The sequence below is a fragment of the Nannobrachium achirus genome (assembly GCF_963921795.1).
Source record: "Nannobrachium achirus genome assembly, chromosome: 2".
NCBI lineage: Eukaryota > Metazoa > Chordata > Actinopteri > Myctophiformes > Myctophidae > Nannobrachium > Nannobrachium achirus.
Window position 1 is genome coordinate 20,579,772 of NC_137811.1, and position 25,564 is coordinate 20,605,335.

The following is a 25,564-nucleotide window of genomic DNA, read 5'->3' on the forward strand; positions in this document are numbered from 1 at the left end:
TCTCTGTAGAGGAGCAGAAAGCTGGCTGACAGCACTATTGCCAGGTTGGCTGTTGTGAGGGAAACAAGCGACCATGAAAAGGGCACTAGTCTAGAGCAGTGTTTCTCAACCACTATGCCTGGGGACCTTTGGTGTGCCCCTGAGAAGGGTCAAGTGTGCCCCTTGAAACTGCTTGAAAGCCAGTATTGTATTTATCATTTTTAAAATGATTTAAACCAGTGAAAACAGCAGATCTACAAGCACACAACGCCTCGCACCTTGTAGATCTGCTGTTTTCACTACTGTTGTGCGACTGCCTTGTGCGAAGAAACGTACAAATTTGAAACTTGGAGATACATGGTTTCTTCCCGACAGTGACGATATTTACACCCCCGTATTATGTTGGTGTGCCCATGGATTCTTAGGACATGAAAAGTGTGCCCATGCAGAAAAAAGGTTGAGAAACACTGGTCTAGGGACGCATTCCTGGCACCTCAGTGTAAAATAATTGCCTATTTTTGTACAAAATTAAATTAAATTAAAATATCTGAAGTATTGTAAAAGTACACGTGATGAGAACATGGACGGTTCATCATCATTATCAGTCAATATCAGACTTAAAGCAATAGTTCATCCCCAAAGTTTTCCTATCGACTGCTCAAATGCATTTGTGTCTCCATCCGGAATCAATGGGGGGTAAATTCATTATAATCAAATTATTGTCTCAGGAAGGCAAAGAAAAACGAATTAATTAAAGTCTCCATTGGGTGAGTAATCAATCGAGAAAAAAAGAAGTCATTTTGGGGAGTGAACTATCCCTTTAAGGTCTCCAACTTTTCTGGTTTATGCCCCCAGGCCCCCTCACAATGACTGGATATATACAGGTTTTGCAGCAATTTGCTGCATAAATATTAGACCTTAATTGTCGAATGTTTAAGCATGTTCTAATCATGTATACTTATACTTTGCTTAAAAACATTTTCCAATCGTTTTATTTTTCAAAATTTTGGAATGGATAGTCATTTACACAGCCCACTCTTCCTTGGTGCCTACCTATCCTGTTACCACTTGAGACCTATATTACATCAGTTACTGACAATAGCCGATCTACAAGCCCAAAGATCTGCTATTTTCAAAAAGAATCTTGGAAGACAAAAATGTTGACTGTTTAGAAATATTTTAACAACACCAATCTTGTATAGGATCACTGGCACACAATCTTTTCAGATGGAGGCCTGCTGCAGGCAATTACATATTAATTTGGGTGTCCTTGACATGAAAATGTTTGATAATCACTGGTTTAAACATCAGGAAGCAAGCCCAAATAAAAAGAACCCGGCTAGCCTGCTACTACCAATATTTACAAACTACTTTGCAGAAAAACAAGCGTAACATCGCTTATAATAAGAGGGCCTGGCAACACTGGCTGCCAGCCTGACACACATGGGGTATCCACTTTTGCCCTAGTTATGAAAGTCTAATTGACATGAAATGTATGTAATATCTCAGCCATTCTAGGGCCATATCCAGTAGGGCTGCAACAGTTTAATCAAACTAATCTATTTAGTTGGTTATTTAAAAAAACAAATTAATAAACGATTAATATTTTGGGCATGTCATTAGGTGAAAAGGTTTAAACAAAAAGATATGTAAGGCATTTAGATGTGCCTTTTGTCCAATTATATGATTAATGGCAAAAGTAATAGATGATCAAAGAAAACAAATAATTGATTGTTGCAGCCCTACTATATTATATAACATTTAGAGAATCAAAGTGTGAAGTCACATTTCTTTTGTTTCGATATAGCATAAAACTACACTACTATTTTAAAATTAATAGTAACAATAACCTATATTTAACACTTATCAACACTTAGATAAAGTTATTAAAAATTATACTAAAGTCAAACATATTAAACTAAATTACCGGTATGTTGTTTGGAGGAATCATGGAAAAAGTTTCCCTATGCAGAGGTTTCTCCAGTCCTGGGCGGGACTTTGAAATGTTCCTCTGTTGTCAAGGTGCGTTTGTTTATCTTCACTAGACCGCCAGATGATCACGTGACTAGATGGACTGCAGTGGTCTTGTGGATAATAATGTATTTGGCTGGACCCCCGTCTGAAAATGTTTTGTGCCAGTAGGGACCCCCAGAAGAGAAGATTTATGTTTAAAAATATGTTTTCCAAAAGTTTCCAAAAAAAAATGTTGGGCCATTTTTATCACAAATTCACAATAACTATATTAACAAAACGTTTCCTACAATAAAATAAAAGAAGAAGAAAATGATTTACAAAACAAATGCAAAAAAAGAAAGTAAAAAAAATAAAAACTTTATTTCCAGAAAAAATATGAATAGTGTATTTTTGTAAGTTGGAGATCAAATGTATGTCCAAGCAAGTACATAACAGTTTGCGGGACACGCTGGACACTAAAACAAGCACACCCCTGGAGTTAGAAGAGTGTGCTTTTTACAGTTGGTGAGAGAACATCTGAGGAGAGACAAGAGCCAGCTGGCAACCACTCTGCTCTGAGATTTACCTTCCAAACTGTCCGTTTAACAACCACCACCATTCTGTTTTTATGAAAGGTAATGTAACCTCACGTTTTTCATAACGATTACTTATTATTATTGTGTCGTTTACGTCTTGTTCTTTAAAAAAAAATGTAAGACTACTTGCCTTGGGTTTTGTTTAGTCAAGTAATCGCGTTAACTGTAAAAAGCTTAGCTAAGACGTGGGTTAGGGGAAAAAAACAACTGAATAACATTATTTCACTGTTTTAGTTTGTTCGTCAGCGAAGTTAAAATCTAAACGAGTCCAATAAGCCCGACATGTAAACAATGAACGTTAAGAACACAACGTGGAGCAGCGTTCAATAACTTTATGTCCAGCTAGCATTCGTTAGCCGTGTAGCTCTGTGCTGTTAGCACTGCAGCACTGAGTGAGTGGCTTCAACAAAGACATCCCAATGCTGCTCTGAAGTCAAAGTTGTCCTTGTTTACCCCTGACTCTGATAGTGTTTGTGCAGGAGTCTGTTAATTAACGAGATGTTAGGAGACACTAGCATGCTAATTGAATGTGTACTTTATTCCCTGGTGGGACTGCAAGACTGTGTGTGTGTGTGTGTGTGTGTGTGTGTGTGTGTGTGGATTATGTAATACAAGGCATGTCACTGACATGGCATGTGCTTCTGGTATTAATGTTGTTAAGTGGAGGTCCATTCCAGACCAGATCTAAATCGAGGACTTCTGTTACTGTTTGTTTAGACTTACTTTTTTTTTTTTTTTGTTCTTTCATTTTATTTTATTTACATATCTACTGCATAGTACTGTGTTCTATTCGTCTGTCCTTCAATGTTATATGAGATACTTAAATGGTTTCCTGTGGAAATAAGCTTAGTCTTTTCATGGATCTCCTTTTAGTAGACCTTGTACCAGTGAACTGTACCGTCATGAAACTGTACCTTTTCCTATGCAAACTTCTAATAAAGTCTTCAATCAATCAATGTCTGAATGTTGTGAACCCTCTTTATGGGTCTTTTTAACACCCAGTTAAATAAACACAGATAATTATACATTGTAGATTGGTATGTGGGTAGTCTAGCTGCACTAGGCTAGATTGGGGGCTACAAAGATTAAAAAAACAAAGAAATGTTATCAAACTGGGGGCCTTTAAAATGTAAAAGGTTGTTCATGTCATCTCACCAGTTGTGTGACCGCTGGCGCTGTACAATATCACATAGCATCGAAATCAAACAGTCTAAATGTATGTTGAATGTCTCTTAAGACTTAAAGAAGAATCTGATAGATTCCTCCATCATTTTTCTTCCCTTTCTTCGCAGTCAGCTGACATTGTGTGAAATGACCGCCCCACAGAGATACATGGAAACCAAGCCCACAGGTAAAACTAATCAAAACATTTAGAAATGTAATGTTAATTTATAACAACGGATACAGCAAACTTCAGCTGGAACTGCGTCTTTTTTTCCTCCTCCACCTTTTTTAGAATAATGTTATTGGAATGACCCAACTGCTTTCATTGTTTGTTTCTCAGTGCGGTTCTGTGAGTGGCAGACGCCAGCGATGTCAGAGAAGTACCAGAGCCGCCTTGGCAGACGGCCCGGCACGGCGGACAGCGGGGACACCGGCCTCGGCGCCTCGGCCTCTGACAGCACTGAAGGTGACGTGTTATTCTAGCTCTGTGGAGCCTGTCTGTAGCAGAGTGGTGTATTGTGTATCTATCGCTGGTTAACTTGAGGATTGTTTGTTCCTCACTCAGCGCGGCTTAATAAAGCAAGACACATTTAGACCGTGATGACGCATATATATTCTCTGTTTACTCGTATGTGCCGTGGCTCACTGTAGACTAGTCATGTTATAGCTGTTGTTCCCCAAGCTTTTCTCCTTTGGAGACCCTTTTTCTTACACTAACCTAAAGCTGGGACCACTCGCATGCTTTTTGTTTGTTATTTCTAAAACGTTTTGAATATAATAGTACAGGGGTTGACACTAAGGTCTCAGAGGCACTTGCCCATCGGGTGGCGTACTTGCCCATCGGGCAAGTACAGGTCATGTTCTACTTGCCCAAAGGTCATGCCCACTTGCCCAAAAAGTAAATTGAATCGTCCATTATAAGATAATAGGTACAATTTTAATCACCGTTCAATTTAACACTTATTTTGTTTTACTTCCTGGGACTGAGCGTTTAAAAAAAATGTCATACCTCATTTTTAATCCAAATTCCTACATAGCTATGATTGAATATGACTGTATGGGTTTAAATCTATTTTATATTTTCAAGTGTAGCAACAGTGAAAACAGCACGTTATATCTGGTGCTGTGTTTATAGACGGTTGCGTCCCCACTCCCCGCTCAAACAAGCACTTGCCCCGGTCGGGCAACCTGAAAGTAAACTCCACCTGCCCTAAAGTTTTATTTACCTGCCGGGGGCAGGTGGGCAAGCCTTAGTGTCAATGCCTGATAATAAATATATATATATATATATATATATATATATATATATATATATATAATATATCATTTAGAATATTTTTAACTATCTTTTATTATTATTATTTTTTACATATAATGACATCACAAAACAGGGATGCCAGGTTGAAAGTGGATGAAATCAAGTTGTGTTGTGATCTTTGTACAATTCTGGGCTACCTCAAAACAAACAAGTGCCCATGCGTGGTCTTTTGGTGCCTTCCCAAGGGGGGAGACCCCCGCCCGACCCCTGGTTGGGAAACACTTCCAGAAGTTCCAGGTACTGGGAAGGTCGGCTTCCCCCACACAGAGTCATTGCAATTACTATGTAGTTGTTAGTTCTTCAGGCTGAGTGTGATCAACTTTTAAATGGACACTATATAAATCTCAGAGTTGGGGTCGGGGATGAGGGGAACATCCTTGGAATGTCTTGTCTGGCTGTGCTTGTAGACAGTGAGAAATCACACACACACACACACACACACACACACACACACACACACACACACACACACACACACACACACACACACACACACACACCCCTCCCCTTCTGTGTTGTGATTGGAAAAAGGGAACATCATCTTCTCCTGGTCCATGTGTTGTTGTGCCTCTTGACTATTTATAAAGTGAGAAATGTGCTCATGATCCAAGCATGCTCTGGAGATTTGCAGAGGTAGATTATGTGCCGAGCCAAAATTGCCCCCATCGCTCTGGTTCATACCTCTGGTGTTTACTCTAATTAGGTGTTCGGGGTGTGTGGGGTAGAGCGGATGCTAGGATTGGATGGCTAAATGGAAACTGGGAACCCTTGCCCCCTAATACTCATGATGTGACCGGTTTACATGCAGAGTGTTTCTGTACTGCCAGGCTTTTTTAAACGGGAACAGGATGAGTTGAATGTGGAGTCAAGTTAAGGTTGCATCAGATTCAGTGGATCCATTTTGTGTGTGTTCTATTATGGGTATCTGTGTACGACCTTTCTATTAATGAATAACAGTTTTTCTTTTTACAAGGCAAAGTGGTTACGCTTTGTTTTTTAGACCCAACGGTCGAGTACGCCCGTGCTGCTGGTATAGCTTGGTTCTGGGGTTGTAATTGATAACTGTGCTTAGCAACACGAGTCTTGAGTCTTACTTTAGCTGTAATGATGTTGGGCTGTGGTGATACAGTGCAGTTCAGAGTTTGAAAGGGTCACGTTAGTCAAGCCTATCTTCGATCGATCCCGGGCGCCCCCAGAGTTGGTGTTGAAGAGTCCTTGAGCAAGACTCTGAACCCCTAGTTGCTCCCGGTGAGCAGGTTGGGGCCTATCTGCCATCGATGTATGAATGTGTGTGAATGGGTGAATGTAATGCACAAGCTCTGTAAAGCGCCTTCGATAAAGGCTATATAAATGCACCATTTACCATTTTGTGTTTTAAGGGGTAACTAACCACATTAACTCTAGTGTCCCTATTTAAAAAAAAAAAAAGAATGTTCTAGAAGTTGTGAAATCTTGTGTGCTTTTCATGTTCATCGTACAGCAAAGTATAGAGGGCTTTTGTGGTTAATACAATGCATTCACAATATTCCATTTCAAAGTTTTAGTGAAAGTCTTATAGGCTATACTTTATATAAGTTGTCAGGAGGATGAGCCAGATTGCTAGCTGTTTCCTCACTGACAGAGTGGTTTAGACTTGTTCCAGGCAGCCAGTCCCATAAATCAGTTGAGCCTTGGGGCTCCTTTAGCATCTCGAGTCTTCGCCTTGTTTTGTTTTTGTGCATGGAAACTTGGATGTCGTTGCCAGAATCGTCTTGCTCATGCTTGCTAATTGTTATTCCTCCCGGTAGTTGCTAAGCACTATCCGCTGTAGTCTGAAAGAACCCATAATAAAAAAAGAAAACTCCTGTTCACTTGACTTGATATTTTTCGGAGGCACACACATACACACATGTGTGTGTGTGACGTGTGACTGTGACTGGGAGGAGGGGGCAAGGTGCTTAAATAAGCGGCTCCCACAGATCCCGTCTGTAACTTGAGCGGCGGTGGGCTATTAATACCCCTAACCTTTCCTCTGTGTGCCTGTTTGTGTGCGCGGTTGCTCAGTGCTGCGGGCACAGGACTGGACTGGTCATTCTCCTCTGCTAGGACAATACTCCTCTGGGCACGCTGCCTGCCCACTGTGTCTGGCTGTCAAGAGTTTTAGCTTTCAGGCTTCCACACGTTCCTTATCGGTAGCCGCCCAGAAATGCAGAGGGAGGAATTCTGTGTCGGCTCAAAGCGTTCTGCCGCTGCTCACCTCCTCACCTCGGACGTAAGAAAATGCCACGGCTAAGTTTGCCGCTGTGTCGGAGTGAGCGTCTGCCGGTCAGAAGCCTTGCGCAGGTCCGTCAGGTTTGTAACTGCTGTTTTTTTTAAGTGGTCGTTACCTAACAATGTGCCTGTTTGTGCCGTGGTGAATGGCAGGTGGACCTGTTTTGGCTTTTGCTGTTTGCTTCGGGGCACTGTAATGTAGTGTGCACAGAAAGTCTGTCTTGTTGTTTTTTCAGAAATTAGGACAGAATAGGTTTGTGTCAGACTTCTTGGAAACAGGGTGTCTACTGTGTGTGCTCTGTGGGTGCCTGTCTAATCTTGTAGGGTGTCAAGGAGTTGCCTCGTCATGCGTTTCTAGGTTAAATGACCCTTCAGGCAGCAAAATGCACAACCATCACTTTTATGTAGTGTGAATCACGTATGGCGATATCTTATACAGGTCTGTACATTTGATGCATTATTTTAAAATGCTTATCTGCTGAGTTTATTTACATGGGTTGATTATAACAGGCTATATGATGTCTACTTCTAGCCTAGGTCATGGTCTGGTTTGTTGCTATTTGCTAACCACTTAAATCATATATATACTTAGTTGACCGCAGTATCCTGTGTGGGTCTATTCTAGGCCCCCTAATGTGTTTTTTTCCCCTCTACACCAAATATCTGCACTTAAAATAGGAGATCTAAAGGCTCATAACGCCACGGATTGCAAGCTTGTAGATTGACTATTTTTGCTGAATGTTCACCTCAGAATAATAAACTGCTGTTGCTACTAGTCCACATAATAACCACCTGAAAATAGAGTAAATGCTAAATGGACTTCCCTAAATCCCCACTACTATTAGCCAAACTGCTCTACTTTTGTTGGGCAACGTCAAAGTGTATTTGTCTACATATGTGTGTTTATCTGGACCAATTAACGAAAAAAGCACCGTCTCACTTGATTTATCTTCAATGTCTTCATAAAATTGGTCCTCACTAATGCTCATTATAAGATGGTATCGTTTCCATGCTCACTCTGTGTCTCAGAGGAGGCACAGTGACATAATCTTTAAGCAGGTTTGGTGACAAGATTTCAAACGTGTTTTTTTTTTCTTCTTTAAAAAAAAAATAATGCAAGAAGAAGAAGGTTTCCATTTCAGCATGCTTACTTTACAGGAAGAGAGAGTTTCTATCGGCTATGTTTTGAACATTCTTATCTTCGTCTTGTATTGGCTTTGGATCCCCATCTATGATGTCATTGTTAGGCAGGTTTGTGAACCGATCGTAGCCCACCAAGAGATGCAAAGTGAGAAGCTGGAAATCTTCTAAAGAGCATTAGTGAGGACCAATTATGAAAATAGATGAGGTTGAAAAGGGGTGAAGTGCTCCTTTTTTATAAAGGGTCAATTAGGGGTGCGCTGTCGCCTCACAGCTAGAAGTTCCTGGGTTCAATTCCCGCCGGGGGACGCTGGGGGCGTGTTCTCTCCTCCGCGTCATCATGGAATAGCACGTTCCTTCCACGCGCTACGTCCAAACAGGGAAGCTCCCCCCTGTCAGGTGATAAGAAGCGGTCTGCTCGCTCCTCATGCACTGAAGGAAGCATGAGCTCAGTTCGGGGCCCTCCCCAGGTTGGCAGAGGGAGAGCAGAGCCCAGGGTTACAGCTTAGGCAACTGGCACTGGGTGAAAAATGATAAAATAATAAAGGGTCAATGTGTACACTGTCAGTTAAAGCAGTGGTTCTCAACCTGTGGGTCGGGGTCCCCAAATTATAAATTATTTTGGGGGGTCCCCAGATGATTAACTTAATGTGAACCATTTTCTTTCTCGCTCAACAGTAAACAAACAAACATAAAGTTTAAGTGTATAGAGGGTATCTGCACATTTCTAAAGTGACAATTTAAGGACTTTTTAATACATCTAAAATGACAAATTAAACCGTGGCCAAATTGTCTAATATTAGAGGCAGAAGTTGCGATAATAGCCGATCTATATGCTCACAATGCCGGCGTTGTGAGCATATAGATCGGCTATTTTCACAATAGAACCGTATTATACAAAATGTAATGCCTCATCTCTTAGTGCTCGTCAGGGTGTTAAAATATGATTATTTTGGAGGTCGCGGCCTGAAAAGACTGAGAACCACTGAGTTAAAGGAACACTCCAGATGTTGACGGTGTACCTTCTCCCTCCCTCCTGTGGCTGTTAGATTTCTGCAGCACGCGCAGCAGCCCGTCCTTCCTGCCCATCCGCAGTCAGATCCCCATCCCTACCGCACATGTCATGCCGTCCACGGCCGGAGCCCCGGCCTCCAAGCCTCAGTCCCGCACCAAAGAAGAGGCCCAGGCCTCGGCTGACCCTCACAGGCCTTCCTCTGGCTCCAGAACCTCCAGCGGCGCCAGCTCCAAGTAAGCCTTGGTTAATTACATAGTCTCCTGATAACCGCTATTCATTTTCACAATCGTCAGAATCGTTTCCGTTCTTCCGTTATGATTTCATCTGTTGGAAAAATAATGAAAATGGCCGATCTACAAGCTTATAGATCAGCTATGTTTGAACATTCAAACGATGTACTATGCATGTCATATTTTTATACAAGAAGTTCTTGTATAAAAATATGACTGGTATATTACATCGTTTTGGACGGTTGTTGGTAATGGTCAATTGTCACTAATTTCTTTATTTGTCACTAATTTCTTTATTTAGTCATATCTGCCCTGTGCAATTTGTTTAAAACAAAAGGCATACAGAAACTTAATTTCTATTTACACAAGGTTCAATGTGAAAAACACAATTCAAGTCGTTGATGGCAATCATTTGTGTGACATGTGTCATGATGGTGACTTGACAGCCCCAGCTCCAAGTCCTCCCTCTCCAAGTCGGCGTCCTCGCCCAACCTGGACGCCCAGTCGGGGGGCGCGGGCGGAGCGGATCCCCTGGGGCCCAAGCCGGACTGCCTGAGCCGCTACCGCAGCCTGGTCAACGGCCTGGACCACTCCCTGTTCCCCACGGGCGACCAGACGCACCTGGGCGAGGCCCAGAGGTTCGACACTCCCGCCATGGAGCCCACCATGAACCAGTCGGCCCTGCTGGGGAGTCTGTGCCCCGACGTCCGACTCAGGCTGCAGATGACCGGGCTCGACTCGACCGAGTGCATCCCAGACGCCTACAGAGGAGGAGGATGTGGAGGAGGAGGAGGAGCTATGGAGCATTCCTATAAGGTCCTCCCGGAGGCCAGGCCGGGCCTTCCGTTGACGTCCGACCCGGGCTGCATGCAGAGAGGCGGCCATCCCGGCATGGCTGCGTCGTCAGGGGTCTATCCAGGCTCCCTGGGGCCGCTGCAGACGCAGGCCATGCTGAGGGACCACGCGGGGGCCAAGGGCTACGAGCCCTTGTTGCAGCAGGACAGATGTGGCGGCGAGCTGCCCAGCTGGCAGCAGCAGCAGCAGCAGAAGCAACAGCTGGAGAGCCTGCGCCTGCAGGTGGAGCAAATGCAGGTGTGTTGCAGCACAGCAGGACGTTAAAGTCTAAACTACTAAGCTACTGCAGCGATACTGCAGAAAAACACCAAGGTTTATTTTATTCAGACTGCAGGCAAATAACGATTGGTTTCTCCAATACAATCTTTAGGACTGACTGATCCACACTGTTATTTGCAAGTGTTCAGATTGGATTTGTGTATACAGACAGACATTGCTGAAAATAGCAGATCTACATGTTCACTACAGTTTCGATGCAACGCGTTGTGAGCTTGTAGACCTGCTATTTTCCTGCTATAGAAATCAGGCTTGAGTTTCCAAGTCTCCAGTGTGGGTCACTTCTTTAGACATCAGATTTTAGTCATTTTTCAATGAACGTAAGAATGTGGTTCAAATGTTTTGCGTTAAAATCTGTGTTTTCTTTATTTTTATTTTTTTACTGTTCAGATTTTACTGTTCTGATTCCAATCTGATTTGGGCTGCCAGTGTGAAAAGTTCAGATGACATTCTATTACACATCTGTTCAACACATGTACTAACACTAGTGTGTGTGTGTGTGTGTGTGTGTGTGTGTGTGTGTGTGTGTGTGTGTGTGTGTGTGTGTGTGTGTGTGTGTGTGTGTGTGTGTGTGTGTGTGTGTGTGTGTGTGTGTGTGTGTGTGTGTGTGTGTGTGTGTGTGTGTGTGTGTGTGTGTGTGTGTGTGTGTGTGTGTGTGTGTGTGTAATAATAATAATAATAATATTCAGTAGTATGTTTGTATGACATAATATAAGTATCGTCTTGCACCAGTCAGACACTGAGTGGAATTCCTGTCATACATTAACCTTTACTATGAACTCGCTCCTACTCTCCACTGCAGCATGGGGGAGTGGAAACATTAAACCAGTGTATTATGCAGATGTACTTGTGCTGAATGAATCTCTTTTGATGCCATTCACTGTGGGTTTTTTACTTTGCATTCCACATGCATGGATTTCAGTTGTCAGCCGCCACGACTGCTACCATTTTAATGAGCTTGTAAAGTGTATTAGAATGGGTAGAACAATACATGTTCTATTGCTGAAATTGTAAATTGATGTTCAGAAGCATATTACATGAAACCCTTCATAAAAGCAAAGGTGGATACCATCAATTTGAATGATAATACCTAAAAATCATAATTCATAATTGTGTTAATTTTTTAGGACGGTGGTTCTCAAACCTTTTCATGTCAAGGACCCTCAAATTTGACACTTATTAGACCCCCATTTGAAAAGATATGCCAGGGCCCCCATAAGAGGAAGATTTTTACGGCTCTAGCAGTGATTTTCAACCATTTTAATTTGTGTACAAATGGAACCAAAATACCAAATGGACCCATTTGGTTCCATTTGTACGCTCTGAGTTACAGACCCATAAGGGGCCATTTTGTTCCTAACTATCACTTAGCTGGGTACCCGCTGGAACTCCCTCAAGGACCCCTGGGGGTCCCCGGACCCCACTTTGATAACCATTCGTTCAGGAAGCTAGTGTGGAGGACTTCTTTTACCCTGTTTCACAAATCACAAGTTCAGGACGGCCTCACAAAAATGTTTTGTTTGCTTTAATCCCTGTGCATGTGAATACATGCACTGTACATGTAATGTACTCATGGTTTGTTTCTCTTTTGGTTCATAGTTGATGAACGCTGGGGTGGGCCAGTTCTCGTCCGTGTACGCACCCTCCCCACACTTGGAGCCTGGCAAGTGGGACTCTCTGGTCAAAGCCAACGAGGGTTTGTTGAAGGAGAAGGAGCTTGTGATAGAAAGGTAAAAAGGGTCCACATGACTTCACACTACTTCAGTGACAATGATCCAACATTCACACACACCTCCAAATGTTTTGTTGTCTTTATGTCGATTCGCACCGGATTAGTTTTATCAGAGGACTTCTGTGATGTGGCCTGTAATTATTATACCACAATGTCTTTTATTTTTTACAGACATGGCCGATTCGCACAGTGGGTCCATAGGTAAAACTAATCCAGTGCGAATCTGGCTATTGTCGACAACTTAATCCAAAACTTTTTCGGAATTGGGTGAATAACCTGTATTCCAATAGATTCAATGCGCTGTAATTGTTTAGTCCCAAACTCTTTGTTAGTACTTTTTCATTGATTCAATATCGATAAAACCCACAGACAGACGAAACCACTTTCACTTTCCATCTTTGGCAAAAAATAGAATTGTTGCTACTTGCATGCTACTCTCTTGTGCGGAAAAGGTGGGGGATTAATTTACCAAACGTAAAAAGGTTGAAATATGGAGACAAGACATTTCTGCCCGACAACAACGCTAGTCTAACTATACTTCCAATGCGTTTGGGTTGTGTTACAGACAGAAGCAGCACATGACCCAGCTGGAACAGAGGCTGAGGGAGAGTGAGCTGCAGGTCCATGGAGCCCTGATGGGCCGCGGTGCCTCCTACACAGACATGTGCATGCTGAGACTGCAGGTGAGCTGGCCTGGACACTAATAATGGACATTTACTTTAGTACTAGTACTTAACAGTGGTTGCCAGGTATATAATGAATTAATTCAGTCACTTCTGCTATGGTTTTTCCGTGTTTTTACCTGCTTCTCGGGGCTCCATGAACGCACCTCTGGTCCCGGAAGTAATCCGATTACATTTGGATGAACGGCGATTCGTAGTTTTCTTTCACCCGGTAAAGAAAAATGATAACCGCTGCCATCCGTGCTTTTCTTATGGTCCATAGAGAAGGGCTAGTTTTAAACAAGAACACGATCTGGTGATGGATTCCGAGATGAAGCCATTTTCCTGCAGATCATTCCATTGCTTCCAACGGTGGATTACACTTCCTGATTCCCTTTTCTCCCGATAGATTATGGGGATTTGAGTTTTTGCTTCAGTGCCGGGTACCATAGAGTACCGCAGGCTACGGTTTACAATAGGAAATGTTATATCCCGACTTAAGTCGGGAAAAGCACTCGACGGTCGGATTTGAAATCCTGACTTAAGTCGTGATGTTAACCCTTTCAGTGCCACCTTTTCACCACTAGAGGGTGCCCAATGGCCATAGAATCCACCATAGACAAGTGCTGTATATGCACAAGCCGTGCGCAGCCATGACGCGCCTGAACACTTTCCTTTGTGCATGAACAGGGACAGGATGAAGTTAGCTTGAAGTTAGCTATTGGCTACCAAGCATTTTAGAAGCCCTATTTTCGGCGATTTAGCCATGATTAAACCTTGCACACCTCATGGATATGCATGGAACAGAGAAAATGAGCTCTAAAGATCCTGGATTGCATTGGAGTGGATGGTAAATATCGGCGGCGCGACGCTCTCGCGGGCCTTGTAAACAGATGACGGCCGGCGGCGGCCCGGCTCAAATTATAATTTTTTTTTTTAAAGCCGAACTAGTTCGGGATAGGCACCCAGGACGTTAATAATTATCCCGAACTAGTTCGGGATAGGCACAATAAGAGTTAATTAACATCTGTACTTTAGTATTTTATGTTTTTTATGGGGGGATGACTTTCACGACAAATATCGACTCCACTAATTTGAGTCTCCCAATTGACCATTCTATACTTTGTCTCAAGGGTTCATGTTCATGTCCACCACATGAGTACAGTAACACGCTTCAGAACACCGTGTACCTCTTCTTAAACACAAGGCGTCAAAACGGAACGGCGCCGGTGTTGAAAGTTCATGCGGTAGTAACCTCTCTCTCTCCCCTAATGCCTGGTGGTCATGTTACAGGAGGCTCAGAGGGAGAATGCCTTCCTGAGGGCTCAGTTTGCAGAGCGGACGGACTGTGCGGCCCTGGAGAAGGCCGAGGCCGAGAGGCGGCTGGGCTCCGTGGAGGCTGAGACGCGCCGTCTGACCGACGGCCTGAAGGAGACCGCCGAGCGACACGCCGAGGAGATGAAGAAACAGGAGGAGAGGGTGGGCACACATGTGACATATCCACTAAGGAGAATTCCAGACATTTGCACCACTTTAACTATTTATACTTTAGATATTCAAAAACAGCAGATATACAAGTTCATAGCGCCACACCGAGTGCCACGCTATGAGCTTGTAGATCTGCTGTTTTTGAAAAATCACGAAAATGTGTGCTAATCTTTGAATATAATAGTTTTTAAAGCGAACATTTGTAACTCGATTTCTTTCTTTCTCGGGGTCCCTGGAACAAAATATTTTGAGATGGGGATCAGCGGCCAAATACATATAATTCTAGGGGTCCTTGACACTAATAGGTTTGAGCACCTTGGATCATTGAAACATATGTTTTTCAAAAATCTTAGAAGGATTTAGAAGACATTTTTAGAATCGGCCTCAGGTCTTAATGGATTAATTACCGTAATCTGATGTTGTCAAATCCCAGGACGAGTTTTATTTTTATTTATTTTTATCTCAAGTCCACCGCAGCTCCGATCACGTGCGGTGGGGAACAGCGCTAAATCGCTTATTTGTATCTCTTTTTGTAATGCTTTTTTTTCTGGGTGTGTATATACAGTATGTGTCATTCCCGACGACAGTATAGTGTCCACAGTGTTTGTACTTCCTGAAGTCTTGCCGAACCAGTTTTCTCCTGTGATGTGACGTCATCCAAGGTCCCCTTTGAGTCACCGTAGTCCACTACGGAGGCTCATTTGCGACACAAATCCTGTGGACTGGACGGTATACTGTCGCTGTGACATACTGTCGTACTGCTGCAGTTCCTAAACTGAACTGGAACAGAAACTATATCCGCCTAGGGTTTCATCAGTCTTCAACCCCAAAATACTTTATCATGCGACAAATAGCTAAAATAGCCATCAACGAGTCTACAAGATGCGTCACGTTGTAAGCTTGTCGGCTATTTTTTTTATCACCTATAATGACATGGCCAGAATAGGAACGCCAGATTGAAAGTTTGTTAACGCCAGCAGGGGTGTCACACCAAATTCTGGGCCCGGGGTACAAGGATTCACTTCAATTATTTTGTGCTTTAACTATTGAAAAATAGCAGGTATACAAGCTCACAGCGCGCTGCGAGCTTGTAGATCTGATATTTTAGAAAAATCGTGAAAACTTGTGCATGTCTTTGAATATTTCAAATCCTTCTAAGGTTTTTTGAAAAAAGAAAAAAGTTTCTATGTCAGTGGTGCTCAAACCTTTTTCATGTGAAGGACCCCCAAAATTATATGTATTTGGCCACGGATCCCCATCTCAAAATATTTTATTCCAGGGACCCCCCCAGAAGCAAAACATATATTCAAAGATTTGCACACATTTTCACGACTTTTCAAAAATAGCAGATCTACAAGCTCGCAGCACGGCACTCGGTGCCGCGCTGTGAGCTTGTATATCTGCTATTTTTCAATAGCTAAAGTATATAAAATAATTAAAGCCCCTCCACCTTGGACCCTAGTAACTCAGTCCCACCTCCCCCCCCCCCCCCCCCCCCCCCCTTGTGACGCCCCTGAACGCCAGTGAGAGAACTTGACCGTGGTGGAACTATAACGTGGTGGTTTTGGCGTGGTGTGTCTGCAGATCCGCAGTCGGGACAAGCACATCAACAACCTGAAGAAGAAGTGTCAGAAGGAGACGGAGCAGAACCGAGAGAGGCAGCAGCGCATCGAGACTCTGGAGCGCTACCTGGCCGACCTGCCCACCATGGAGGACTACCAGCACCAGAACAAGCAGGTCAGGGTCCATTTGGTTCCATTTCTACCCTCTCTGAGTTACATAACCAGGGGTGTTGGTTCCTCATTTAGCTGGAACTCCTCATTTAGCTGGAACTCCCTCAAGGACCAGTGTCCTGCATCCTAACTGACCACATCCTATTGTTCTCGGCCTCTGCTGTAGTACAGTATATGCTGTAGTGTATGGAGACTGATTGATGCATGTTATAACGCATGGATTAAGCCCTTTGCACACAGGACAGTTGCTTTTTTTTTTTTTTTTTTTTTTTTTTCGTTTGCTGTATGAATAAAACGCATTGGATTTGGTGTGCAATGCTGTGCGGAGTCGGTGCTGCGAATCCCGAAAAGAGTGATGAGTTTTTTACCGCATGCGACAAGATGCACAAATCGAACTGGGTTCGATCGAGAAAAAAACGCACAGCCGCAGCCACTCGTCGCACGGCTAATTCGGATCCGGTGTGCATGAGGTTGTAGAGAATCATTGTTTTCTTAAAAAAAAAATGAAATTGTCCGTTTTATCCGTGCGTATAAACACGCCTGTGTGCAAAGGGCTTTACAGTTCTCAGTCGCCACCCCTGTTTTCAGTGATTTGGATTCCATAAGAAGCCAGCATGTCTTCTATGGAAGCATGTTGTGCAGCGAAAAATTTAAATAATATTCTATCTAACAAATGGAACCAAATGAACCCTAACGGGTCCATTTGGTTCCATTTGTACACTGTCAGAGTTGAAGGACAATTTAGTTTTTTTACAACAAGGGTTCATATTTTAGATTGTAATTAGAGAAAAGAAGAGTGTTAAAATGCTTTCATTTTCTTCTTTCTATTGTTTTAGCGATTTTACTATTTTGATTTCAGTAGTTGGGGGCATGCGTGGCTAAATATTTTTTTTTAGACACAATAAGCTGGCAATTTCGTTATTACAATTTACACCAGTTTGTTTGTGGTGGTGGTTTAGGAAACAGCGCTAGTGTTGGGGTGCGCCTTTCACTAACACTGTTTCACAAATCTCACATTAGGCACATTGGCCATGCGGTATCTCTCAGTCGTGAGATATTTATTTAGCTTTTAACCTACACTGTATTGTGTATCATTATTTTATGTCTTAACTATTGAAAAATAGCAGGTAGATCTGCTATTTTTTTTAAATCGTGAAAATTAGAATTTTGACCCGTCTTTTGAATCCTTCTAAGGTTTATGAAAAACCTGTGTTTCTATTGTCAGCAATCTGGCTAGCCATCGTCAAAGAAAAGGTCCTTTTCACTTCACTGGAGCTCAGGTAGTCTGTACTTGAGAAACTACTATGTCAGTGGTTCTCAAACCTTTTCATGTGAAGGACCCCCAAAATGATATTTATTTGGCCACGGACCCCCATCTCAAAACATCTAGTTCCAGGGACCCCCCCCAGAAGCAAAATTTGAGTTACAAACGTTCGCTTTAAAAATACATATATTCAAAAGATTTGCACACATTTTCACGACTTCTTCAAAAATAGCAGATCTACAAGCTCGCAGCGCGGCACTCGGTGCCGCGCTGCGAGCTTGTATATCTGCTATTTTTCACTGGTTAAAGCATTCAATAATTCTGGGCCTGAATGGGTTTTAATCCCTGGTTGTAACGCTGTGTGCAGCTGCTGGACGTGGAGCAGCGGGCCGCCCACCTGCAGGGCAAGGTTCAGGAGCTGGAGGTGTGTCTGGAGGAGGCCCGCTCGCTGAGCAGAGAGAAGGAAGCTCTGCTGGAGGAGCAGAGATGCAGAGAGAGAACGCTGCTGTCCACCGTTACCAAGTACAGTACAACAACACACACACACTGCACCATAAGCTACACCTTTCTCTTTAGGTTTGTTCCATCTCATTTATATTGTTGCTTGCTGTCGGGCAGAAACCTCTTATCTCCATATTCTAACCTTTTTTGAGGTTTTTCTTAAATAAATTGATCTTGATCGTACTATAGCGTCACTCAAAAGCATCAATAGTAGCAGATCCACTTGTTTTGAACTTGTCGTCTGCTACTTTTAAATTTGAATCCTGAAAACAGTTTTGGAGGTTTTCACCCTACAGACACAATATTCAGTAACAAGTTGAAGGGGCTATCAACTACAGCCAACATGTTAACTTAAAAACCCTATATACTGTACTTGTCGACTGGGGTCTTGGAGATCAAATGGGGGTTCTTGTGGCCTGATGCATCACAAAAAGAAAAACTGGGTTAAATGAAATGGTTGTTTGGTTTTGTTCAGTTTGCAGGAGCGCGTGCAGGAGGGTCTGGAGGACGGAGCGCGGCTGCCCTCCCTGGACGTGGAGACGCTCCGAGCAGAGAACAGCGTTCTGAGAGAGGAGCAGCACAGACTGAAGAAGGTACCCACCACATCAGTGTTTCTCAAACTTTTACATTTCAAGGTCTCCCCTTAACTCTGACACTCTGACAGTGTACAAATGGAACCAAATGGACCTGTTGGGGTTCATTTGGTTCCATTTGTACACTGTCAGAATTATAGACTTGTATGGGTCAATTTAGACCACCCTAAAGGAACCCACAGAGTCCCTGGTATCTACTTTGAGAAACACTGGACCACACGAAAGAGCCCTGACATGAGAACCAACACACAATAAACTGTATTTTTTAAACATTTTTTTAACAACCGAGTGCTTTGGATATCGTTGCTGTCGGGCAGAAACCTCTTATCGCCATATTCTAACTTTTTGTGTTTTTTTTTTCGTAAATTACCGTGGCACCCTACTTGATCATACTACAGCAGACCTGCCAACCCATACGCATTTTGCGTAGTAAGCACGCATTTTTAGTCTCTGTACGCAGGTACGCAAACTCCTCTAACGGCTACGCATTATCGGGTGATGGTAAAGTGAGGCAAACATTTTTGCTCCATGCCGTGTAGTTCCTCCCAGGCACCACATGAATGGTGTGTGAATGGGGCGCATGGCGCTGGGGAGCACTAGAACGGAAGCGATGCTCGTTTTATCGACAGAAGAAGAATGATTGGCGGACTGTTTGTTTTGGTAATAGAGTTATAGAAGAAGGTTTTGGTTTAGTTCAGCATGCACGCATCTCACAGCGACGCAGACGAGTTATCGATCGGATACATAACGGCGATATTAATCAGATTAATGTATAAAGAAGATGATACGGAGAAGGGCCGTGGTGTTGCGCGAGTCGATGCACAGCGACTGTTCGCCCTGTAGTGCTGCCAACGAGTCTAACAGGTAATAAACTTTTAAAACCCTCCTCTGAGGTGAATTCACATGTCATAGCAGCCACGATGGTGAGAATTGGTGAAATCTTGTACTATGCCTAACCTAACCCTATCTGGCGACGCTGGTGAAACGAAACAACGAGCTGCTCCGGTCCGCCTGGAGTTATACTTCGTCATACGACGGTTTTGCAGCGAGCAACCAGTCGGAAAATGTCAAAACGTGTGACCCATCGAGTATGAATGAATGAATGAATTAGGCCTATGTGTATTGTCAAAAACATTAACAGTGAACACATTTATCACCTGTGAATATATGAATGACATTAATGGTCTATCAGTATCAACAATGAGTAGCCTACAGCCTATATGAATGAATATACAGACTAGGCTGTATGTGATCTATACACAATGTAGGCCTATATATCAATTAATGGATGGAATAGAAACCTACATGAGTTGAATACTTTCAACTTAATGCAAATCATGCATAGAAAGGTGGTTTTATTTAGGCTGCTCAATGAACAATGTTTAACAAAGACACAGGTAAATATTTAAAGGTAAATAGCCTACCTGACAATGTAAAGCTATTTTGCTATTTGAATAACATGATTATGTTGATGTATGTTCATTCATTAAGTCACTGGTGAGACTGTTTTGCTAGTCTATTGTTAACTAACTCTGAGCAAGTGCAGTTAGTATATTTTATTAAAGATTTGTCAACAATATTGCCAAAGCAACATTACTGTATTGCCTGGTAATACTAGCCTACTTTTTCTCCTGACCAAATGGCATTTTTATTTAAAAGGTTGTTCTAACATCTTGCCTCCTCCTATTAGTGTAAGTCAAGACATGCAATGTGCTACATTTCTGGTGTGAAATTTTGTTAACATAACTGTAAAGGTCCCACCCAAAAAGGTGCATGGAACCCCCCAAAATATACGCTGTTTTGTGCGGGAAAACAACAAAAATTGCAACGCGGGCGCTGCGCGGGCGCTGCGGGCGCCGCGCGGGCACTTCGTGCCCGCGCATGAGTACTCAAAAAAATTTGCCAGGGTTGGCAGGTCTGCTACAGCGTCACACAGCACTCCTCTCCCGTTTAAATTTGAACTATTTTCTACTCGAGGCGCCCAGAGCTTCTCCACCCCCCAAAAGCCACTGGATGCAGAAAGAGCTGAAACACCATGCTCAGTGTTGGGAAGAGGTCTGCTCCAGCGCATTTTCTCCCGTAGAAATGCATAGCAGAAAGGCGCTGGCAGCACAAAACCATGTTCTGTGGACACGGGCCCCCTAAATGTGTTGATATAGTTAGGTTAAAGAAACCGCAATGCTTGTCCAAAGAAATGAAGTCTCAAAAAGCCTGATTCCTCTCCTTTGCAGGTCATTGAGAAACAGCTGAGGATGATGGAACAGCTTGGGGCTCAGATCAGGGTACGTGTTGTGTTCCTCCTTGTGAAGTTCACATACATTTTGGCATGAAGTACGATCATAGAAAAATGACGTGTGTGATTGTGTGTTTGTTTGAGCAGAACGTGGAGGAGCAGCTTTCCCAGGAGGAGGTCAGCTCCCAGGCTCTTAGAGAGGAGGTGAATGCAAAAGAACAGAGTCTGCAGCAGCTCCGTACAGCCATGAAGGAGGTGAGAGACACTCACACACACGTTTCGTTCGTATGACTATACTTGTAAGGATGTCAACATTTCAGAGCGTAAACATAAATTGTCAGTCTAAAAAAAAAAACAATTTTTGGCGCATAAATTTGCTCAGGCATAAATCTAACGCTAACCCCCGAAACCTAACATTTAAAATTCCTACAAATCTGTTTTTAACAATAAAACAACCATTTATCTTATGGAAAATTGGCCTCACAATGTCTTTCTCAAATTCTGCTATACTATTAACCCATTTAGGCCTAGAATTATTGACTGCTTTAACTATTGAAAAATAGCAGATATACAAGCTCACAGCGCGGCACCGAGTGCCGCGCTGCGAGCGTGTAGATCTGCTATTTTTGGAAAAATCATGAAAATTTGAATTTTGACCCGATTCTATAAGTGTCTTTTGAATCCTTCTAAGGTTTTTTGAAAAACCTATGTTTCTATGTCAGCAATCTGGCCAGCCATCGTCAAAGAAAATATCCGTTTCACTTTCACTGGAGCTCAGTTAGACTGTTCTTGAGAGACTACTGTGTCAGTGGTGCTCAAACCTTTTCACGTGAAGGACCCCCAAAATTATATGTATTTGTATTGACCCTGGCCGCGTGCATTCCAGCTGTCGGGCCAGAACCAGGATCTGCTGGATCAGAACCTGACCCTGCAGGAGCAGATGGGAGACCCGGACTGGAGGAACCTGAACCTGAGCCAGGCCTCTGGCAGCACCATGCAGCCCTGCGGGGCCCGCCTCACCCAGAGGCTGCACGGGGAGATGTCCTCCTGCCTGGGCGACCTGCGCTCCCTGTGCAACGTGCTGACCCAGAGGGCCCAGGGCCGAGACCCCAACCTCTCCCTGCTGCTTGGCATCACCTGTAAGCGGCCATCCACTCCCTGGAGCGGATGTTTTCATTTGGCTCTTTGCCGTGATTTATTACAGTGGTTCTCAACCTGTGGGTCCCCAAATAATTTTTGGGGGGGTCCCCAGATGATTAACTTAATGTGCAATGTTGTTTTCTCACTCAATAGTGAACAAACCAACATAAAGTTTAACTGTATAGAGGTTTTCTCCACATTTCTAAAAAGTGACAATTTATGGACCTCTAAAACCAAATTGTCAAATATTGGGGGCAGAAATTGTTAAAATGGCAGATCTACATGCTCACAACGCCTCGCGTTGCGAGGCGTTGTGAGCATGTAGATCTGCTATTTTCACAATAGAACCGTGTTAATACAAAATGTAATGCCTCAACTCTTAGTGCTCGTCAGGGTGGGGGTGGGGGGGGGGGGGTCCCCAGTTAAAATATGATTATTTGGGAGGTCGCAGCCTTTAAAGGTTGAGAACCGCTGATTTATTAAAGCATTCAGCCACTAGAGGTCGTGGTTTACTTTGGATTTTGGAAAAATGGAGGAGTCCCACACACGGTCTTCACTTGTACAACAAATGTATTTGTAGGCAAGGTTTCGGTCACTCAGACCTTCATCAGGCATCCCTGATGAAGGTCTGAGTGACTGAAACGTTGCCTACCAATAAATGTGTTGTAAGTGAAGACAATGTGCGGGACTCCTCCATTTTTCCACTTGTCAAGTTCAAGGCCTCTGTTGGTGTGCAAAAGCACATTTTTCCTCTGTGGATTCTACAAACGGGTAATAAGAGGTGTAGGAAGCACAACAAGTCTTTGTAAAATCGCGGTAACTAATCCATGGCCTCGCCTGGATTATTGCTTTTATAAAACTGTTTACAAGTACGGCGATGAGAATATCATAAATATTCTTTTGATATACCCTAAAAAATCGTTACGTGCAGGCTTTGATCACCATGGTCTGTGTCATTGTGGGATTGGTTCATCAATGATTCAGCTACCTGATCAGTCTTGACTTGGACATTTTTAGAGCCTGGTGGTACAGCCCTAATATATGTTCTAAAACAGTGGTTCTCAAAGTGGATTCCAGGGACTTTATGGGGGTCTAAATTGACCCATACAAGTCTGTAACTCTGACATTGTACATTCGTATACTGTCAGAGTTAAGGGGAGACCTTGAAATTTAAAAGTTTGAGAAGCACTGTTTTAAAACAATGCTAAAAGAGATAAGATGAATAAAATAAAGAAGTTAAGTGAATGCTTGTGTTCTCTTCACAGCACCGCCTCCCATTGAAGAATGTGTGGAGGACTGGCTCAGTCCAGAGGTGTTACAGAAGAAGCTGGCTGACGCCCGCCAGCTCCGACAAGACGTGGAGGAACTGCGCACCATAGTTTCTGACCGCTATGCACAGGACATGGGAGAGAACTGCATTACCCAGTAGTCCATCCTCCATAGTGTCTTGACTGCTGTGCACTGGACATTGCAGAGAACTGCATTACCCAGAAGTCCATCCTCCATAGTGTCTTGACCGCTGTGCACAGGACATGGGAGAGAACTGCATTACCCAGTAGTCCATCCTCCATAGTGTCTTGACCGCTATGCACAGGACATGGGAGAGAACTGCATTACCCAGTAGTCCATCCTCCATAGTCTCTTGACCGCTGTGCACTGGACATGGCAGAGAACTGCATTACCCAGAAGTCCATCCTCTAAAAAGAAGAGAAAACCCCCTCTCAACTCATCAGCTTCTAGAACATTGGTTCTCAAACTGGTGGTCTTAAACGTAGCGGCAAAATACATTTTAACTACTTAAACCCCTATATACATTGGCTATTTCAAAAAATATGTTTTAAACATTTTAACCCATTTAGAACGGGTACACATTTTGTGTATCATTATTTTATGCTTTAACTATTGAAAAATAGCAGATATACAAGCTCACAGCGCGGCACCGAGTGCCGCGCTGCGAGCTCGTAGATCTGCTATTTTTGAAAAGTCGTGAACATTAGAATTTTGACCCGATTCTATAAGTGTCTTTTGAATCCTTCTAATTCTAGGCCTAAATGGGTTAACAACCCAAACCCCCATATTTTCAGATGGGCGTCCGCGGCTAAATCCATTTGAATTTGGGCGCCAGCGACCAGTACCTGAATGACAGACGGAGGACTGAGCTCTGATCTGGGACGGGACAGAGGTTGTCAAATGGGACGTCTCCTCGTCCTCGTCACAACGCTAATCTCAGCAAGTTTTAGCAATCAGTGGAAAAGCTGAACTCTTAATACTTGATATTTGTAGCATAATGTAGGTTTGCGTGTGTGAGGTGTGTTTTTTATTTGATTATTTTATTTTTTTCATTATGACGTTTTTGTGTCTGTTGTTGGCAAACACTCGTCCACTTTTTTTTCTGGTGAACGGGCGTTTGTGCAAGTATAAACCTTTGTAATTTATTTAAAACCTTACTTTCCCTCTTAGGGGGGGAGATAATCCAGGATGTGGTTGACAATCAACTGAAACTATTTTGATGTGTGTTTTTGATTGACTTAGGGGCTGTTCACGCCAACCACTAATAAACAAAACTCAAGTGGATGGCAGAGTTCCCACAACAACTATAACCAAGACAGTGGTGAACAATACGTTATTGTCGTGTAGTTGTAGTGCTTGTTGTGAACAGCCCTAATAGACCGGGTAATGTTACTGACAAAGCCATTATTTAAAATGGTGGGCACTGTAACGTTGGATTGTGATGTCGGGTGGAGTAACAACGGTTCACAGTACAAATCCTCCAAGTGTCAATGTATCCATTTGTAACTCAAGATGGTGTACAAATGTGCACTGAGGTAAATTTTAAACCCTGGGGATTGTACATAATATGGGCTATAAGACTAAAGCAACTGACACCAATAGGCCTACTGCAGTAGTGCGGTCAAAGGGACTGTTCGAAAACAGCTCTATGAATGTTTTTCCTTTCGGAGGCTCTCTTTCAATGATGAATGTCAACCTGTGCCTTTACTGTGCTGTTGTCACAGCCACGATACCAATGCATTTAGACCAAGTCACCACAGAGCGCTATATCCGCCGCCGTCTCCCTTTTGACGTTGACCTTACTTGGTCTATCAAGCAGCAAAACAATCAATACATTCCTTGCCTTTTGACTGTTATGGATACTTTTGTCTTGGCTTCGTGACTTAGCTAGAGTTAAGGCCTTTACACTGTTGTAAACCCAAGTTGCTGAATGATTTCCACTTAAAATGAGTTGTAGCAGGCAGGTTTTTTGTAGATTCGGTAGAACGGTGGTTCTCAAAATGAGGTTCAAAAGGGGTTCTAAACAGACCCTTAAAGGTCTGTAACTCTTGAGAGTTATATGGGTGGGTGGGGGGGTCTTTGAGATTAAAACGTTTCTGAGAACCGCTGCTCCAAAAGCATGGCAGACTTTATATTTCAAGGTTGATTTTAT

General features: G+C 43.1%; 1 protein-coding gene across 2 annotated transcripts; it reads left to right on the forward strand.

Annotated features, from left to right (window-relative positions):
- The first annotated feature begins 2,474 nt into the window (after positions 1 to 2,474).
- On the forward strand, positions 2,475 to 25,418 carry cep85 (centrosomal protein 85). Of its 2 annotated transcripts, XM_080749618.1 has the most exons (15): positions 2,475 to 2,567; positions 3,821 to 3,879; positions 4,033 to 4,158; positions 9,450 to 9,648; positions 10,092 to 10,737; positions 12,376 to 12,506; positions 13,074 to 13,191; positions 14,464 to 14,649; positions 16,243 to 16,395; positions 18,023 to 18,177; positions 18,632 to 18,749; positions 20,981 to 21,031; positions 21,130 to 21,237; positions 21,869 to 22,121; positions 23,388 to 25,418. In XM_080749618.1, exons 2-15 carry the CDS (start codon positions 3,840 to 3,842, stop codon positions 23,549 to 23,551), a joined length of 2,448 nt encoding a protein of 815 aa, XP_080605744.1. In that variant the 5' UTR covers positions 2,475 to 2,567; positions 3,821 to 3,839; the 3' UTR covers positions 23,552 to 25,418. The 2 variants fall into 2 exon arrangements, with proteins under 2 accessions (XP_080605744.1, XP_080605745.1); XM_080749619.1 differs by lacking the exons at positions 2,475 to 2,567; positions 3,821 to 3,879; positions 4,033 to 4,158 and adding an exon at positions 7,206 to 7,341.
- The last annotated feature ends 146 nt before the right edge of the window (positions 25,419 to 25,564 follow it).

What these genes read in the sequence shown, in the direction of transcription:
- cep85 (XM_080749618.1), top strand. Translation starts at nt 3,840, where the DNA reads ATGACCGCCCCACAGAGATACATGGAAACCAAGCCCACAG. An exon ending in TGAAGAAACAGGAGGAGAGG is followed by an intron (nt 14,650 to 16,242) that starts GTGGGCACACAT and finishes GTGTGTCTGCAG; the next exon opens with ATCCGCAGTCGGGACAAGCA. An exon ending in TCCGTACAGCCATGAAGGAG is followed by an intron (nt 21,238 to 21,868) that starts GTGAGAGACACT and finishes CGTGCATTCCAG; the next exon opens with CTGTCGGGCCAGAACCAGGA.